Source organism: Odocoileus virginianus, chromosome 7, assembly GCF_023699985.2.
Source record: "Odocoileus virginianus isolate 20LAN1187 ecotype Illinois chromosome 7, Ovbor_1.2, whole genome shotgun sequence".
Classification (NCBI taxonomy): domain Eukaryota; kingdom Metazoa; phylum Chordata; class Mammalia; order Artiodactyla; family Cervidae; genus Odocoileus; species Odocoileus virginianus.
This window is the reverse complement of record NC_069680.1, coordinates 18,771,892-18,791,126: the sequence shown is the minus strand read 5'-3', so window position 1 is coordinate 18,791,126 and position 19,235 is coordinate 18,771,892. Positions and strand designations below refer to the sequence as shown.

General features: G+C 44.9%; 1 protein-coding gene across 3 annotated transcripts in view; it reads left to right on the top strand.

Moving 5' to 3' along the window:
- Nucleotides 1-19,235, top strand: part of GFRA1 (GDNF family receptor alpha 1) — a 225,161-nt gene that overhangs the window by 59,754 nt on the left and 146,172 nt on the right. For 2 of the 3 annotated variants that reach the window (XM_070470252.1, XM_020897148.2), the window contains exon 5: nucleotides 5,315-5,329. The exons of the other annotated variant lie outside the window; for it this stretch is intronic. In XM_070470252.1, the coding sequence (XP_070326353.1) occupies nucleotides 5,315-5,329 (15 nt within the window). The remainder of the gene's footprint in view (nucleotides 1-5,314; nucleotides 5,330-19,235) is intronic. 3 annotated transcript variants of the gene reach the window in all.

Below are 19,235 nucleotides of genomic sequence, written 5' to 3'. Positions count from 1 at the left end.
CCTTCTGTGGGACTCAGTTTCTTCGTCTGTAAAACAAGGGGGTTGTAGCAGACGAGTGTTGAGAGAGACCAGCCCCCTGCCCTTCCCTCCTGTGTGGGAGCACACCACGCCAGGCAGTTAGGATCCACAAAGACCATCCAGATGCATAGCTCTTGTTCTCAGGAGCACATGGTCTTCATAAATAACTAATTATAGTGTGAGCTCTAATTGCAACATGCACAAGTTACTCTGGGAGCACAGAGGCGGAAAGAGTGACTTCCTTCTCTGCAGGGATAGGCTCTGAGAAACTTCACAGTGGCTGTGGCATTAAGGGGGAGGAGGAGGGCTTCTCCAGGTGTGCAGGCTGGTCAGAGGGTGTGCATTGCAGAGGGTGCAGTTCCCACGTGACTGTGGTAATTCAGGGAGCTGCACACGGTCCTTCTCACGGTCTCTGGACTGTCAGGGCGTGGGGGCTGAGTAGCTTTGTATACACGGCCATGTCAGAACTTGGGCCAGTGATGAATGACTGAGGTTAGAGAGTAATGTATGGCATGTATAAATTAAAGCAGGGTTTAAGTTTTCCTGTAATGGCACCAGTCTAGCCCATTTACATTCCAGTTGGCTTTCCTGAGTGTGAGAGAAGGGGTGGTGATTTAGCCAACTCCCTAGGAGTTGTAAGCCTGTGTTAGTCTCATCTATCCTATAGCCACTGGCCTAGGTGTGCCCTGGGGAGCATGTGTATTGCATGTGAGTGACACCCCTTATGAGGGCACATGTGCCCCAATGGGGGCTCCCCTGGTGGCTCAGATGGTAAAGAATCTGCCTGCAATGCAGGAGACACAGGTTTGATCCTTGGGTCGGGAAGATCCCCTGGAGAAGGGACTAGCAATCCACTCCAGTATTCTTGCCTGGAGATTTCCATGGGCAGAGGAACCTGGAATGAAAACTGTTCTCACCGTTCTTCTCTCCTTGCAGTCTGTTTAACCCATTAAGTACATGGTTATCCACACCATTTGTGGCCCCTTGGCTCTTTGTGACCTTGTGGGAGCTGATGTTTTAGCTGAAGACTGACAGCAAATATAGATGTTGATGATATAATTCTCATTTAGTTTTTAAGATCAGATAAATTTTAAATTCAGATTGTAAATATAGAGCATGTTCATTGTTAAATTTAAAATAATACAGAAATTCTTATATAATATTTAAAATGATCCCAGATGCAATTACCTGAACGTTAACATTTCTGTGGCCATCACATAGATCTCTAGACATATACACCCATACATGTACATACACAAGCTCAGGATACAAATACATGTCCCATGTTACTGTCTGATTTCTTTGCTCAAAAATAGTAAAAATCATCCATCATTTTAAATGGCTGAACCATAATCCATTGTATGGATGTATTATTTTTGATTTGGTTCTCTATTGACAGGCAAATAGACAATCTCTGTTCCTTGTCCTTCATATACAATGCTGTAATGAACATCTTTGTAGACTTTAGATATTTGAAGACCTTTACATATTTCATTAGATGACATTCCTTGCAGTGGTGTTGTTAGGTTAAGGGTGTATATTTAACTTTTCCATACATAGTGTCAAACTGTCTTGTAGAAGTTTTGTACCTATTTACAACCCCGTGTTGGCTCAGATGGTAAAGATTCTCCCTGCAGTTCGGGAGACCCTGGTTTGATCCCTGGGTTAGGAAGATCCCTTGGAGGAGGGCATGACAACCCACTCCAGTGTTCTTTCCTGGAGAATCTCATGGACAGAGGAGCCTGGCAGGCTACAATCCATAGGTTTGCAAAGAGTCGGACACGACAGCATGGCACAACCCCGTGATCAGGGCAGGAACTGGCTTAGATCTGCATGGTGGTGTCTGTATTCTAGCCAATGCTATCCTCCGTCTTTAAATTACTGGCTGAGAAAGTAGGACTAGACAGGAATGTTTTGGGGGTGATTGGGAGTTTGTAGAAGCAGTGTGAGCCTGATATCAAAAAGTACCTTGCAGGGACTTCCCTGGCAGTCCAGTGTTAATACTTCACCTTCTAATGCAAGGGGTAAAGTTTTGATCCCTGGTCAGGAAACTAAGATCCCACATACCTTGTGGCCAAAAAACCCAAAGCATAAACATAAGCAATATTGTAACAGATTCAGTAATTTAAAAATTGTCCACATCAAAAAACAAAAGTCTTGAAAAATGTACCTGACCTATGCATTCATGTTCATCAAAAGATAGGGACAAAACATCACAGTCTATAATTGCCCAACAGTTGTCTTCAGAAATAATCCAAATATCCATCCTCATTAGGATGGAGAAATAAATTATGATAAAATCATAAAATCACCCAGTAGATACCCAAAGCAATCTATAAATTCTATGAAATCCCTGTCAAGCTACCAACGGTATTTTTCACAGAAATAGAACAAATAATTTCACAATTTGTGTGGAAATACAAAAAACCTCGAATAGCCAAAGTAATCTTGAGAAAGAAGACTGGATCTGGAGGAATCAACCTCCCTGACTTCAGACTATACTACAAAGCCACAGTCATCAAGACAGTATGGTACTGGAACAAAGACAGAAATATAGATCAATGGAACAGAATAGAAAGCCCAGAGATAAATCCACGAACCTATGGACACCTTATCTTCAATGAAGGAAGCAAGAATATACAATGGAAAAAAGACAACCTCTTTAACAAGTGGTGCTGGGAAAACTGGTCAACCACCTGTAAAAGAATGAAACTAGAACACTTTCTAACACCATACACAAAAATAAACTCAAAATGGATTAAAGATCTAAATGTAAGACCAGAAACTATAAAACTCCTAAAGGAGAACATAGGCAAAACACTCTCCGACATAAATCACAGCGGGATCCTCTATGACCCACCTCCCAGAATGTTGGAAGTAAAAGCAAAAATAAACAAATGGGACCTAATGAAACTTAAAAACTTTTGCACAACAAAGGAAACTATAAGCAAGGTGAAAAGACAGCCCTCAGATTGGGAGAAAATAATAGCAAATGAAGCAACAGACAAAGGATTAATCTCAAAAATATACAAGCAACTCCTGCAGCTCAATTCCAGAAGAATAAATGACCCAATCAAAAAATGGGCCAAAGAACTAAACAGACATTTCTCCAAAGAAGACATACAGATGGCTAACAAACACATGAAAAGATGCTCAACATCACTCATTATCAGAGAAATGCAAATCAAAACTACAATGAGGTACCATTACACGCCAGTCAGGATGGCTGCTATCCAAAAGTCTACAAGCAATTAATGCTGGAGAGGGTGTGGAGAAAAGAGAACCCTCTTACACTGTTGGTGGGAATGCAAACTAGTACAGCCGCTATGGAGAACAGTGTGGAGATTTCTTAAAAAACTGGAAATAGAACTGCCATATGACCCAGCAATCCCACTCCTGGGCATACACACCGAGGAAACCAGATCTGAAAGAGACACATGCACCCCAATGTTCATCGCAGCACTGTTTATAATAGCCAGGACATGGAAGCAACCTAGATGCCCATCAGCAGACGAATGGATGAGGAAGCTGTGGTACATATACACCATGGAATATTACTCAGCCGTTTAAAAGAATTCATTTGAATCAGTTCTAATGAGATGGATGAAACTGGAGCCCATTATACAGAGTGAAGTAAGCCAGAAAGATAAAGACCAGTACAGCATACTAACACATATATATGGAATTTAGAAAGATGGTAATGATAACCCTATATGCAAAACAGAAAAAGAGACACAGATGTACAGAACAGACTTTTGGACTCTGTGGGAGAAGGCGAGGGTGGGACGTTTAGAGAACGAGAGAACAGCATCGAAATATGTATATTATCAAGGGTGAAACAGATCACCAGCCCAGGTTGGATGCATGAGACAAGTGCTCGGGGCTGGTGCACTGGGAAGACCCAGAGGGATCGGGTGGAGAGGGAGGTGGGAGCGGGGATCAGGATGGGGAATACATGTAAATCCATGGCTGATTCATGTCAATGTATGGCAAAAACCACTACAATATTGTGAAGTAATTAGCCTCTAACTAATAAAAATAAATGGAAAAAAAAATAACCAAAGTCACCCAGTAGAATACTACCTAGCAGTGAGAATGAATGACCTACTACATGCCACAACATGGATGACTCCCACAATCACTGTAGAGTAGAAGGCAGACAGAACAAGTTCGTACTGGATTAATCATTTATATAAAGCCTGTTGGCTCAACAGGTAAAGAACCTGCCTGCAGTGCAAGAGATGTGGGTTCAATCCCTGGGTAGGGAAGATCCCCTGGAGGAGGAGGCCATGGCAGCCCACTCCAATTTTCTTGCCTAGAGAATCTCATGAAGAGAGGAGCCTGGTGGGCTGTGGTCACAAAGATCTGAACATGACTGAAGCAAATGAGCCCAGAGCCCAGAAGTATGCCTAGTGGTTTCTGTTGGTGGGTGTTAGCCAGTGCTTGTTAATTTATGCTTTTTGCTAATATGTGTGTTTTTAGATGCCAAACCTAGTGCTTGGCATATAGTAGCCTCTCAAATACTTGTTGAAAAAGATGAATTAGTATTTTTTTCCAACTTGTCACAGATTTTGACTTCAGGTTTAATATGAAGACCTGGTGTTATTAGTTGTGACTTATATGTGGAGAATTCATACAGATTTTCTGCTTATTATGATTTAAATATGAAACTTTAGCAGAGTCACGGGCCTTTCCTCTGTTTATCCTGTTGCGTGCCATTGTCACTTCTGTTGTTGTTTATAAACCAGCCTGGCAGCTTAGTAGTAGGCAAGAAGATGGTTTGTGGAATCAGACAGATTTGGGTTCAATCCTGAGCTCATTGTTTATTCCTCTGTGGTTTTGGATCAGTTTCTCAACCATGCAGAAGCTCAGTTTCCCTATCTATAAAGTAAGGATAATATTGCAACTTGCCTCACAGGGTTGTAGTGAAAATAATAATATTAACATGAATAGCAACTGACAACTTTTGTTTACCATGTCCTGGGCACCAGTCTAAGACATTAAAACATAGGACACAGTTTGTTTAATCTTTCCACTGCAGATGTATTTGTGGTTTAGGAATCTGTGAGCCACAGGGTTAGTAACCATCAAGCCAGGATTTAAACCCACGTAGTTCCCTTCCAGAGCTCAAGCTTTTAAGCACTGCCTCTGAGCAGAGGAAATACTGTACAAGAGTGTTTAGCACAGTCAGGATATGTTAGCTATCATGCTCATCACTGTCACTTGCAACACAGTTATTAATTTTTTTCTCCTTTCTCTCTCCCTTTTTCCTCCTGTTTTTCTTTCCTCCTGGCAGATGTTTTTCAGCAAGGTAAGCTCATTGCCTCTTGCCTGCTTCTCTATTGTTTGTGCTCTTTTGGGAAAGAGTGTCACCCGTGTGCAGAGGGTTATGGGGCTTCCATCCTTCCGTGGACGTGCCACAGGGACTTCAGGAGAGACGTACCGTGAGGAGGATGGCCTAGGGTGGCCTGAAGCGTCATCAGCCTTCCAGGGCCTCTGCCCCTCCATCTGGACCTTGCTTGGGGGTAGAACGAGGACTAGACAGCTGGGGCAGGGACAGTGGGGCGGGTTCACGGCTGGGCACCTGTCCGAGGGCAGGGCTGCTGTGGGCTTGTGGGACAGGTGGGGAGCAGCTGTCTCTGGAGGGGATCGGGTGGAGGCCCCTGTTTCTCGGAGCTCCTGCATCAAGGCCAGCTGTTGGTTGGCCAGGTCTCCACATGCCACCTCCACCTGGGGGCTTCTCTGCCAAGCAGAGCTGTCCGGGAAATGTGGGCAAGACCGTGGCTGGCCGGTCACTTGTGCCCTTCAGCCAGGGGGACCTCACAGTCCCTCCAGTTGGGCCAGTGACTGAGAGGAACCCGGCAAGGGTGTGCAGTATCTTACATATTTTTCCAGTCAAGTTTACAGGCTCAGGGGAGCTGGAGAGGGAAAGCGTAGCCTGGATTGTGTCCTTCTGGCGCATGTTTAAATTCCCACTCAGGATACACAGCTTTTGCGCTCTGCGAGACTTGCGGGCATGGCCTTATTGAACCCACTAGATACACATTCGGGGCAACTGCCTCTTTCCGTTTTTCATCACCATCTGAGACTACTGGGAGAAAGTGGACAGTCCGAATTGTATATATATTCAAGGTGGGAAGCGTGTATATCTCACGCCTGCCACCTCATTCTCGAGTCCCAGGCTGCCTTAGGATAAGAGACTTGTGTAAAAAAAAAAAAAAAATCCAGGCATCCCATAAGTAGCTTCCAAATAATTTTATGGGCTGGATATTTTCTCAATGATTATTTTACCCCAAACATGCAACGTGTGATGGAGAAGTTCTGTCTGCTTTCTCTGATCGAAGCGCAGTTGTGGGTAACAACGAAGGGACTTGTGTTGTCTTTTAAGATTGTGGAGTCATAGACCTACTTTTATAAATAATTCATAAATCTAAACCAGCCAGAAGTAATAAGTTCCATTTGGCTGGAGACGAAGCGATGGGCAAAATTGAGAAGGTGCCACGACTGTGGGTGTAAAGCATGTGCTAACGTCAGGGTCCTGGCTACAGTGTAAAGTTTTCTTCCTTGACACGTTGAGGGTTCAATGACATGCTCTGGGAGGCAGTTTGTTTCTTTTTTTCTATGAACTAGAGAGCCAAGCTCTCCCCAATGCCAAACTACATGTCTTCTTTTGAGACATAAAATGTGCGAGTTTGGAAAAGTCTTGCTGGAGCCAGTGTGCTGAGGCCCCTGGAGGATGGAGAGAGAAAAGGTTGGTATCAGATCTGGCTTTTCTACCCATAACCATGAGCATTCAGTTATTGTAGTCAGTATAAAAAGTGGCTTATCAGACTGCTCATGTCAAGTTTACCTCCTTTTTTAATCAGTCACTCCATTCCATTGATGGGATTTGACTGTCGGTAACAATGATATGCAGAGCAAAACTTACATAATCACCTGCAAATCATGGACTATTGAGACTTAATAGGATCTTCCAGAGACAGAAGCTGCTAGCTACCCCTGGCACTGTGAGATACTACTAGGATTACAGATGGGGAGAACTGAACTTGCTTTTGTGAATTATTTACATGGCTCTGGCCTTGCAGGACCGTTTCATACAGAGGGACATTCTCTGAAATGATGGCCAAGAACTCACCAGCTGGTTCCCCTCCTTACCTCTGCTTCTGGCCATTCTGCCTGTGAAATGAATGCTCAGTAAAATGTGACAGTAAAAATGTGTCAGTGACAGTAACCTCAGAAAAAGACAAAGCTTCTGTGTCTTGCAGACAATGTCTGCAACGTGACTGCACAGCATCTTCTTGGGGCGGGGGCGGGTGGGGGGTGGGTGTGCGGAAACTCTGCTACCAGAATTGTGCCATTAACTTGAAACACAGGGGCCATGGAGTGTGCTAGAAATAAACAGCAGAAAACTGTGGTTTCAGGTGAGCAGAAGCCACAGGGCCGTTTCTGCCGCCCATCTACACGATGCAGCTGTGAGTGGCTCTGGGCTGACCATGCTGTGGGCATCAGGCCTGGCTTGCTTTGGTTTACCCAGGGACTGAAGGGCAGCTGGGTTGGGGGATGCTGGTTTGCAAAAATGTACTCTTGGCCATGAGCGAGTGAGGTCTCTGCCCAGAGGAATCCTTGCATGTTGGGGCAGCCGTGCACTAGGGTTGGCAGAAGAGGGAAGCAGGCTTGCAAGCTGACAACATCAGATGTTCTCAGAGGAAACTGAAGTTTTTTCCTCTGGATAGCATTAGCTTTTATTTCACTACAGGTCAATCTTGTTATAGCGGGCGACAGTGCAGCAGCTACTGCGGGTCTTTCTCTGCTGGTACTGTGGTGTGTGCACCTGGGAGCTGATTTCTACCCTCAGAGCCATTTCTGAGCTCGTCTCAGTTCTTTCATCTGTAAATGCCACTTGCTGTGACGGTTAGACCGCAGGGCCCAAGGACCGTCAGGGACCAGTGGGTCTGCAGCTGGGCCTTCGTGTATAGAAGTCCTGGGGGCCATGGGGCCACATTTTCAAGAAGCCTTAATTGACCCACATTCTCTGGTATCCACAGAGCTCATGAGCCATTAGATGGCTCTCAGGAATTCTGAAGAGCCACAGAATTGCTCTTCACAACATCAATTGCAATTGAAAATGCTGTACGTGCGCATGTGTCTAGAATCTCGAGTTTTAGGGCACTTTTATAGCGATCCTTTAATAATGAAGTCAAGACTACACATGCACACACACACCACACAGCTCATTTGAAGTTACTGAAGCACCTTTGAATGCTCATCCATGGGCTCAACCTTGATTCTGAAATCGAACGGAAACTGAGTGGCTTGGAAATGAGAACACCACCACTCAGCTGGGCATTTGAAAGCATCAGCAGGCACCATATAAAGATTTCACCATTGAGTTAATTCTCTGCTCAGTGAACTGAAGTCCTTTATAGACTCTGTGCCCGAAGAGGCATAGTCTTTCTTCCCTCCTCCTTGGTTCTCACCTGGAGCTGGGATCTTGCTATTAGAGATGGTTTTCTTCCAGCTCAAGTAATTTTTGATACCTTTCAAATATAGTGCACTTGTTTATTTTGTAACCGGTAACTGTGTGCCAGGAACTTTCTATGAGGATAAAGGAGTGACTGAGACAGTGAAGTCCCCTGTTCTCATGGAACTCATGGTCGAGCTTGGGGAACATTTGATGCCAGCCATGCAAATTAATAAACAAGGTAAATTTCAAGAGGGATACAAGAAGTGAGGGCTTCCCTAGTAGCTCAGCTGGTTAAGAATCTGCTTGCAACACAGGAGACCTCATTTGGATTCCTGGGTTGGGAAGATCCCCCGGAGAAGGGACAGGCTACCCACTCCAGTATTCTTGGGCTTGCCCTGATGGCTCACATGTAAAGAATCCGCCTGCAGCATAGGAGACCTAGGTTCAATCTCTGGGTTGGGAAGATCCCCTGGAGGAGGGCATGGCAACCCACTCTAGCATGCTTGGCTGGAGAATCCCCATGGACAGAGGAGCCTGGCGGGCTGCAGTCCATGTGGTTGCAAAGAGTTGACCATGACTGAGTGACTAAGCACAGCACAGCACAGTCAGTGAAGAAAATATCACGGATGGTTCGCTAGGGGCTCAGAGGGCCAGGGATGTTACATGGGGGCGGCCAGAGAGCGACAAGGAAGACCAGCTATCGGAGAATCTGGGGACCAGCAAGAAAACTTGCAAGAGAGGGGTCTGGTGGGCAGGAATGCCCCCGTGTGCCAGAATCAGAAGGAAGCTGGCGGGACAGAGGAAGTTGTATGAAACGAGCAAGGAGAGGAGGGCAGGCTAGGGGCCAAAGGAAGTCCCTGGTGGTAGTGGTGAGTTTTAAGTAGCAGAGTCGCATGGTCTTAGTTCATTTCAAAGCACTGCAATGACTGCTGTGAAAATGCGCAAGAACAGCCTGTGAGAAGTCAAAACCAGAACCAAGGCTGAGTGCTGAGCGGGCTCCGGCCGGGCTGGGATGGGGCCCTGCCCTCAGGTCCTAGTGGCTCCCTTGAGGAAGTGTGGTGGTTAGTGGGAACTTCCTACCCAGCCAGCTCCCCTCTGCTGAGCACCATATTTTGTGCCTGTGTGGAGTCTTGTGCCGTGACTTAAGGCTGGCAAATTATACTCATCAAAGACATCAACAAAATATTCTTCGGTGTGTCTTCAGATTGTAAAAAGCCGCTTTTCTCCAGTACATATGTATGTCTTCATCATCTGTATTCAGTTCAGTTCAGTCGCTCAGTCGTGTCCGACTCTTTGTGACCCCATGAACGGCAGCATGCCAGGCCTCCTTGTCCATCACCAACTCCCGGAGTCCACCCAGACCCATGTCCGTCGAGTCGGTGATGCCATCCAACCATCTCACCCTCTGTCGTCCCCTCCTCTTCCTGCCCTCAATCTTTCCCAGAATCAGGGTCTTTTCCAGTGAGTCAACTCTTCGCATCACGTGGCCAAAGTATTGGAGTTTCAGCTTCAACATCAGCCCTTCCAATGAACACCCAGGACTGATCTCCTTTAGGATGGACTGGCTGGATCTCCTTGCAGTCCAAGGGACTCTCAAGAGTCTTCTCCAACACCACAGTTCAAAAGCATCAATTTTTCGGCGCTCAGCTTTCTTCACAGTCCAACTCTCACATCTATACATGCCCACTGGAAAAACCATAGCCTTGACTAGATGGACCTTTGTTGGCAAAGTACTATCTCTGCTTTTCAATATGCTGTCCAGGTTGGTGATAACTTTCCTTCCAAGGAGTAAACGTCTTTTAATTTCATGGCTGCAATCACCATCTGCAGTGATTTTTCAGCCCAGAAAAATAAAGTCAGCCACTGTTTCTACTGTTTCCCCACCTATTTATATATACATTATTAATGTATGTGCTTCCCTGGTGCTCAGATGGTAGGGAATCTGCCTGCAATGCAGGAGACCTGGGTTCAATCCCTGGGTTGGGAAGATCCCGTGGAGTAGGGCATGGCAATCTACTCCAGTATTCTTACCTGGAGAGTCCCCTTGGACAGAGGAGCCTGGCAGGTTACAGTCGATGGGGTTGCAAAGAATCAAACACAACTGAACAACTAAGCACAGCACCTTTGTGTGTGTGTGTGCACGCGCGCGTGTGTGTGCACATGTGAGTGTGTGCATGTGTGTGTGTGTGTTTGTGTGTGCTGCCTTTTTTGAGGAGGTTGGGCCAAATGCTTTGTCCCACAGCCTCGGTTTTCCGTCTGTAAAATGAAAGAGTTGGGGGGATCCCTGACCCACTGTGGCTTCCTGCTGATACATTGTCTTAAGAAGTTTTAAGTGAACTTGAGTTAATAAGAGTACAAAAATGTCCCATGCTGCAGCTTTTGAGTATTGTCCAGAGAACACGGGTGAAAAGAGAGGCTGAGAATGAGGTGGCTGAGAATTAGGGTGAAAAGAAACGTGGTTGCAGAAGTGTCACTATTCTGAAGGCCTTTTGGAAACATCAGTTCTTCCCTTTGCCTGTTAATAATGGAATTCACACTGGATGGCATTGCTGTTACTAATCTGAAAAGAACAATACATCATAGTTTGCTTTCTGGCAGCCCAGCTCAGCTCGTTAATTGTTGAGGTGGGTTTGTGGTGACAGTGACCACTGCCATTTATAATGTGCTTGACTTAAGCTCTTTTGCATTTTTCAAATGTGTTGGTCTCACTGCTGGAGTTGGATCTTAGGTTTTTCCCAACCACTTCAGAAAACCCATCTATTATAAAACTCTGACCCTTTAGCCATGAATTATGGTCCCCCTGGTAACATTATACATTATGAAATATTGTTTTCTTTATGAATGTGGGATTTGGGTGAATAAATTAAATCTATTGTTACCACCTCCAGGGAAAAACTCCAAGTTGTCATATGATGCTAACTAGTAAATGAGAAAAATGCGTGAACATTCTTACGGTGGAAAGTGGCTGGTTCCCTGGTCACACTTCTCTATGCTAATATTTATGGTGTATATATATCATCCTCCTTTCTGTTCAGAGTCAGTAGAATATTCCAAGTCATGTAGGACATGCATTCATTTTTCCAGCACAAACTGAACATTACCATTTAATTTCATGTAGATTCACTTTGTTTGAGTGTGTTGTGTAGGAAAATGATAGGCATATTTAAATAATCACATTCTCTGAGATGCTTTATAACATTTTGCGTGGGCTGTGCAAGGTGGTCTGTTCCCTGCCAACTGGCCTAGCATAATGCTTTTCCTTGTAGCAGATTTTCTTGTGTCCTCACTCCAATCCTGAAGTATGAGTTTCAGGTGAGGTCTCAGAGTCTCTCCTCGCAGTTACTTGAGTTTCACAATTGCCAGATCAATGAAAGGGAGTAAGTTTTATTGTTGGAGATGGTTGCTAATAACCAGAGGAATTTTTCTTTTGTAATTTTATCTTATTGGAATGATAATAATAATGATGATGGTACCACCAATATTTGTTCACCTCCTGTATTCCAGGCATTGGGACAGTTGCTTTGTACACATTTTCTCATTGAATCTGTCCCCGTATTTTTCGAAGTAGGTTTTATAACCAGTAATCCCACTTTACAGGGGAGAAAACTGAAGCACAGAGTAGAATCCATCTAGTGATGTTTATATAAGTCATGAGTAGTAGAGCCAGGATTTTATTTTATTTTGTGGGTTCGAATCCAACCATAGTCAATTTTATTTTATTATTTTCCTTTCCTCTTTTTCCGACTTTTTCTTCAAGGCTCCTACCCTTCTCCCCCTCCCCTATCTCAGTGTTTTCTGGCTGGCTTCAGTTCCAGCCTCAGCCTCAGCCCTGCTTTCTTCTTCACTTACCTGTCTGCCCCGGGGGGCTTGGGCGGAGGCGGGCAGGACTGGGAGTGGGAGACAGAAGGGGAGGGCAAGTGGGTGTGAACGCTGAGATAAAGGCAGGGCTCTGGCTCCTGGACACCTGGGGATTTAATAACCACTTTAGACTATCACTAGGGACTCAGGAAAGGACTGGGGCTGGACTGGGGGCAGAGGGTACAATCCTAGACACAAGGGGATGGGCGCAGGGAGAAGGGACAGGGACCAGGGAAATATATATTTATTTATTTTGGTTGAAAGACCTTATTCTACAGTAAAGTTTTAGATTTTCTGAAAAATTGTGAAGCTAGAGAGTCACCATATGCCCTGCATCCCGTTTCCCCATTACTAACATCTTACATTAACGTGGTTCATTTGTTACAACTAATGACCCAATATTGATCCATTATTATTAGCTAAACTCCATGGTTTATTCAGATTCCCTTGCATAAGTGCATGCGTGCATGATCAGTCGCTCAGTTGTGTCTGATTCTTTGCAACCCCATAGACTGTAGCCTTCCAGGCTCCTGTTTATATGTAATTTTTCAGGCAAGAATACTAGAGTGGGTTGCGTTTCCTCCTCCGGGGGATCTTACCAACCCAGGGGTTGAACCTGCATCTCCTTTGTCTCCTGCAGTGGCAGGTGGATTCTTTACCACTGCGCCACCTGGGAAGCCCTTTCATATTCCCTTAGTTTTTGCCTAATGTTCCATCTCTTTTCTGGGATCCTATCCAAGACATCACATTACTTTTAGTAGCCATGTCTTCTTAGGCGCCTCTCGGCTCTGACAGTTTCTAAGACTTACCTTGTTTTTGATGACCTTGACAGTGTTGAGGAGTCCTGGTGTTTTCAGGAGTCTCTGTTGTAGATGTCCCTCTCTGGGAATTTGAATAATGTTTTTCTCATGATTAGACTGAGATTATGGGTTTGGGGGAAGATCACAGAGGTAAAGCTCCATTTGCCTGACTTCATATCAAAGGCATTTCCTGTCAACATGATCTGTGACTCTTGATGTTGATCTTGAACACCTGGCTGAATTAGTGTTTGTCAAGTTTTTCCACTGCAAAGTTACTTTCCGACTCCTTTCCACATTGTACTCTTTGGAAGGAAATCTATGCATAGCCTACTCTTAGGGAAAAGTGCAGAGCTATGTTCCATCTCATTATGCAGAGGCTAGCTACTTAAATTATTTTTCTACAAGGGAGATTTGGTTCCTATGCTTCATTCAATCATATATTTAGATCAATATGGGCTTATGATTATTTATTTTATTTTGTTGTTGTCATTTAGTTGCTAAGTTGTGCCTGACTTTTTGCAAGTCCATGGGCTGTAGCCTGCCAGGCTCCTCTGTCCATGGGGTTTCCCAGGCAAAAATACCAGAGTGGGTTGCCACTTCCTTCTCCAGGGGATCTTCTTGACCCAGGGATCCAACTCACAACTCCTGCACTGGCAAAGGATTCTTTATCCTATGTGATAGTTGCTCAGTTGTGTCCGATTCTTTGCGACACCACGGACTGTAGCTCACCAGGCTCCTCTCCTCATAGAATTTTATCCTATACCTTGGGTTACAATGTAATTCATATTTTATTTACTTTCTTGGCTTGTCCATTGGAAGCTCTTTCAGTGGACTCCTTGTGTCCCTTTGACATATCACTGGCAATTATTTTTTGAGGCCTTCAATACTTTCTGATACTGTAAGATGCTTTAGGCTCATCTTGTATATTTCCCATCCCTGTCCTTGATTCAGCCATTTCCTAAAGGAGCCCTGCTTCCTTTTATTGGAGAATGATGTTAGAAACCAAGATCTAGGTGCTGGGTATGCTTATTGTTATTGGGGTGTCATTTCTTTTAGACCCTCTCAGTTGACAGAGCAAGAAAGGCATGTGTGTGTATTCTAACCCATGTATATATGCCTGTCTGTTTCTATATACAACCACTTGTATCTGTATTAAGTGTGAGTTCTTACTGGTGTATCTAGCTGTCATCATTACCACATGGATCATTCTAGGCGTCTCCTCTTGCTTATCTGCACATTCCCACTCCCAAGGTGAGACACTTGAGCCAGGGTTTTCAACGCAGGAAGCCTCACTTCAGGTTTTACAATACACTGCCATGATTCCTCTGAAGGACTTTCTTCTACTCCTGGTGAAACGCAATCACAGATCCTTGACCTCCCTAGGCTTAACAGGACCACCCAGATGCAGAGGGGTGAGTGTATTAGGTACCTATCTATGTCAGTTCCGGCTGTTGTAACAAAATGCCGTAAACTGGGGAGTGGGGTGGGGTGTCAAATAGCAAGCATTTATTTCTCATGGTTCTGGAGCCTGAAAGTATGAAATCAAGTTGCTGGTAGATTCTGTGTCTGCTGCGGGCTGGTTTCCTGATCTGGAGAAAGTTGTCTTTTCTCTGTGTCCCCAGGAAGCAGGAGGGAATGAGCTCTCTGGCCCATGCTGATGCCTCCAATGTGTGTGTGTGTGTGTGAGAAGCAGGCTCGCATTTTCACATGCTCCTCTAATGTCTTTATTAGGACCATGCTTACAATCCCTGCAATGACAATTTATCTTGAAATGTTGAGTTCAGCTCCCCTCCCAGTCCCCCTCCTAGATATGTCCCTGCTCCTGCTCGCTTTGTAAAACTCAGCCTGAATCTTCTCTGCTGGGTTATCCTGACTCATTCATCCCAACAGGTGGAGAATTCTGCCTCCCACTCTGTGGAGTTTCCCATCACCCCCTCCTGCCTCCATCAGCACTTCTCTCAACTCATGTTGTTGTAACGATCTGTTTGAGCAAGTCTCCCCACCCCAGATCAAGCCCCTGGACAGAGGAACTGTGTCTTTTAATTTGAATTCCCAACACCAAGTGCAGTACTTAGCACATAGTGGGTGCTCAATACAAGTTTGATGAATAACAGTGAACTAAAACTACAAAGCTCAGAGGAACTGCATTTTGTGTGTATGGTTTATGTGTGTGCACATGCATGAATAAAGACATGCACATGTACACACACTTCTTTTTATGTTTGGTAGTTTAGGTGCTTAGTAAGGTTGAAGCAGATGCTGTCACTGTAGCAGTTGAATGTTGACAGCCAAGCCAAATCCTTTCTTATCCATGAGTCCAAAAGCTTTTTTTTCTATTCTGTTTCCTTCACCACTGTGAAGGGTGAAGGGGACAGGTTTTGGACCCAGCAGGTATTACCTGCTGTGGTCTGTGTGGGTACGAGCAGGAACATGAGATATATAGCAAACACATTTCTACCTTCCAAGAGTTGACAATTTTATTGGAAACTCAAAGCCAGTCTGTCTAGGGGCCAATGGGCACTACCCTTTCTCAGTGCTGGAGGAAGTCATAGGGGTTCTTCTGCTGAAAGAGTGGGGCTGGATGGTTTAAAGAAGGCGGAAGACCTGAGTGGACAGGACCAGGGCAGACCTGTAGGTGGGCAGGTGGAAGACAGTCTGAATGGAGGTGGAGGCAAAGATAAGTTTGGTGTTGTGTTTATGGGGTGTTGAGAGTGCAGTAAACTCACCAGGCTCTAGGTTAGGACTGGGTGAAACCAGTGATGGGGGGCTTCACAGCCTGTCAAAGGCTGAAACCCTCTCTGCTTTCCTGTGCCCCCAGATCTACCAGTGTGATTGAAAAGATTTTGTCTACCAAGTGCATAGTATTGTTGTTGAGTTATTGCACTTTCTTATTCATTTTATTATGCCTTTTGCTGTTAAAGGTTGACCAATCAGTGTTTCTAATTATTACAGTGAATTAGTTATGCCCTTGAGTTGATGGAATTCTAATCCATAAAAAAAAAACTTAGCTTGATATTTTAGATAGCTTGAACAATAGTTTTCTTGGTTATTTTTAAATCTAGGCAGCAAAATTTAGATTTGTTCTAGGAAACACAAGAAAGTCATTGTAGCTTTTTGGGCAGAGAAATAGCATGCATTGTGCACACGATGAAAGTGCTATGTGTTGGGTGGCAGAGGATAAAGATGGCCTCTGCTTACTTATGTACAATGTGCCAGGCACGTACTTTAATGCCTTTCTTCCCCAGAATGACCCTAAGAGTTTCATGTACTCATTTGTCTTCATTTTTTATCCCCATTTTTCATATGCGGAAATAGATTCAGAAAGCTCACGTAGTTTTATTTTGCAGAGGGGCTCCCATCTAGTAAAGAACAGGGCCTGAATTCAGAAGCAGGCAATTGGACTTAGTTCAAGTTCTTACCACCATATCACAAAGTCATTTTGGAGGGACCAGATTAATGGTTAATGTAGGTGTTAGCTATATGGGTGTTCATTGCAAATTATCTCACCTTTGCTATATGTTAGAAGACTTCATAATAAAATATGGAGAAAACAAAGAAACTTAGTTGGGTTCTTTATGGGAATAGAGATCACATGGCCTCCACAGTCATGGATACGGAGAGGTCAGTCTGAGGTTGGGCCTCCCTAGACGAGTGGGCCAGCCCTGGGGTCCAGCTGTGAGGCTCCAGCTGAGGGGGGTACCCAGGTGAGAGACAGGTGGAGAGCAGGCTGAGTGCTTTGCTGGTTTCCTGGGTGCTCTTGTAATGAATAACCAAGAACTTGAGGGCTTAAACCAACAGAAATTTATTCTCTCACAGTTTTAGAAGTCAGGGGTCTGAAGTCAAGATGTTGGCAGGACCCTGCTCTCTCTGCATGTTCTAGAGGAGGGACCTTCCCTGCCTCTTAACCAGCCTGTAAAGGCTCCCAGAAACTCTTGGCTTTCCTTAGCTTGTAGCTGCATCTTTCCAATCTCTCCCTTCACCATCACATGGCCTCTTCTTATAAGGACACCAGTCACTGGATTTAGGGCCCACTCTAATCCAGCGTGACCTCATCATAACTTGATGACATCTGCAGAGACCTTATTTCTAAGCAAGATCACATATTGAGGTTCAGAGTAGACATGAACTTTTGGGTTGGGGACACCATTCAACCATGACAAGTGACCAGCCAATCTGGGAGGTTCAGTATAAGGAGAGGGGATTACGGGAGGACGAGGTGGCCGAAGAGAAAGTAAAGGGTTGAAAGATAGGGAGGAAACCCTGAGCCGAGTGGAGAAGGAAATTGAATTAAATTTGATAAGAGAAAGAAACAAGGGCTCCAGAGAGAGGAAAACAAGGCAAGTAGGTTTTCGAGGAAAGGGCTGTGTCTCAACCATGGGCCTCTCTGTTTGTTTATCTCCTGAATATCTTAAAGAATTAAAATGTAAATCTCAGAAATTAAATCCACGGGCACAATGTCAACAGAGAAGGCTTTTGCAGAACAGACAAAGCTGTTCTTTTTCCTTGTGAAACAGCCATGGTGGGAAACCACGTCTGTATGCACAAGATTTATTTGAGATGGATTAAGGTTCGTGATGAGCGAATCTCTGAAGGATTGGAGGTGCAGTTCTCATAAGCCTGCAAAAGTTCAGCTCCTTATCTGAGGCTTATCCAAACCTGACGAAACCTTTTAGGCCAGCATGGAGGTTAGGGACCTCCAGCAGCTGAAAGTTAATATCCTGCGTCAGGAAACCACCTGCATTGTGAGGGGCGGTGGGGAGAGAGGCCTATAAATTAATGTGCTCTTGGAAGGGAGGCCCTCTGTGGTTTGGGGCTTCCTGAGCATGGACCACCCACTCTCTTTGGTGGGGGGATTACAAGCTCAGTCCTTTGAGCCCTTTGGGGGAGGGAGGTAATACCTCCTGGTTCTTGAGATCTTTTACCACATTCAGTTCTCATGTCAGATTCAGTTCTCAGTCACCTCCTTAGGCATCCATTTGGACTCTTGGACCCCAGAACATTCTTCCTATAGCAGGCTGCTCTTTGTTAGGCAATCACCTCTTCAGAGACACCTTCCCTGGCCATCTTTGTTGAAGATATTTCCCCAGACACGTTCCTCCATTGCCTCATCAATTTCCTTACAGCACTGTACAAGATGGGTATTGGGTTAAATAGTGTGCCCCAGGGAACTTCCCTGGTGGTCCAGTGATTAAGACTTCGCACTTCCAAGACAGTGGGTGCAGGTTCAATTCCTGGTTGGGGGACTAAGATTCCACATGCCACAAAGGATGGCAAAATCTTTTTCTTAAAATTTAAGATATAAAGGGTACAGTTCAGCTCAGTTCAGTTGCTCAGTCGTGGCTGACTCTTTGCGACCCCATGAACCGCAGCACTCCAGGCCTCCCTGTCCATCACCAACTCCTGGAGTTTACCCAAACTCATGTCCATCGAGTCGGTGATGTCATCCAGCCATCTCATCCTCTGTCGTCCCCTTCTCCTCCTGCCCCCAATCCCTCTCAGCATCAGGGACTTTTCCAGTGAGTCAACTCTTCGCATGAGGTGGCCAAAGTATTGGAGTTTCAGCTTCAGCAACAGTCCTTCCAATGAACACCCAGGACTGATCTCCTTTAGGATGGACTGGTTGGATCTCCTTGCAGTCCAAGGGACTCTCAAGAGTCTTCTCCAACACCACAGTTCAAAAGCATTAATTCTTTGGTGCTCAGCTTTCTTCACAGTCCAACTCTCATGTCCATACATGACCACTGGAAAAACCATAGCCTTGAAAAAATACTAGTGTGCCCCCCAAATTCATGATCCCTGAAACCTCATGATGTGACCTTATTTGGAAATAGTGTGAGTGAAGGATCTTGAAATGAAATCATCCTGGATTTAGAGGGGGTCCTATATTCAATGACTAGCTATTCTTTTAAGAAGAGAGGCCCCAGAGAACTACAGAGAGAAGGTCACATGAAGATGCAGGCAGCAATTGAAGTGATGCTGCCACAAGCCATGGACCACCTGGAGCCACCAGAACCTGGAAGAGACAAAGAAGGATTCTCTCCTAGAAACATTAGAGGGTGTATAGCTCTACTGATGCCTTCATTTTAACCTTCTGT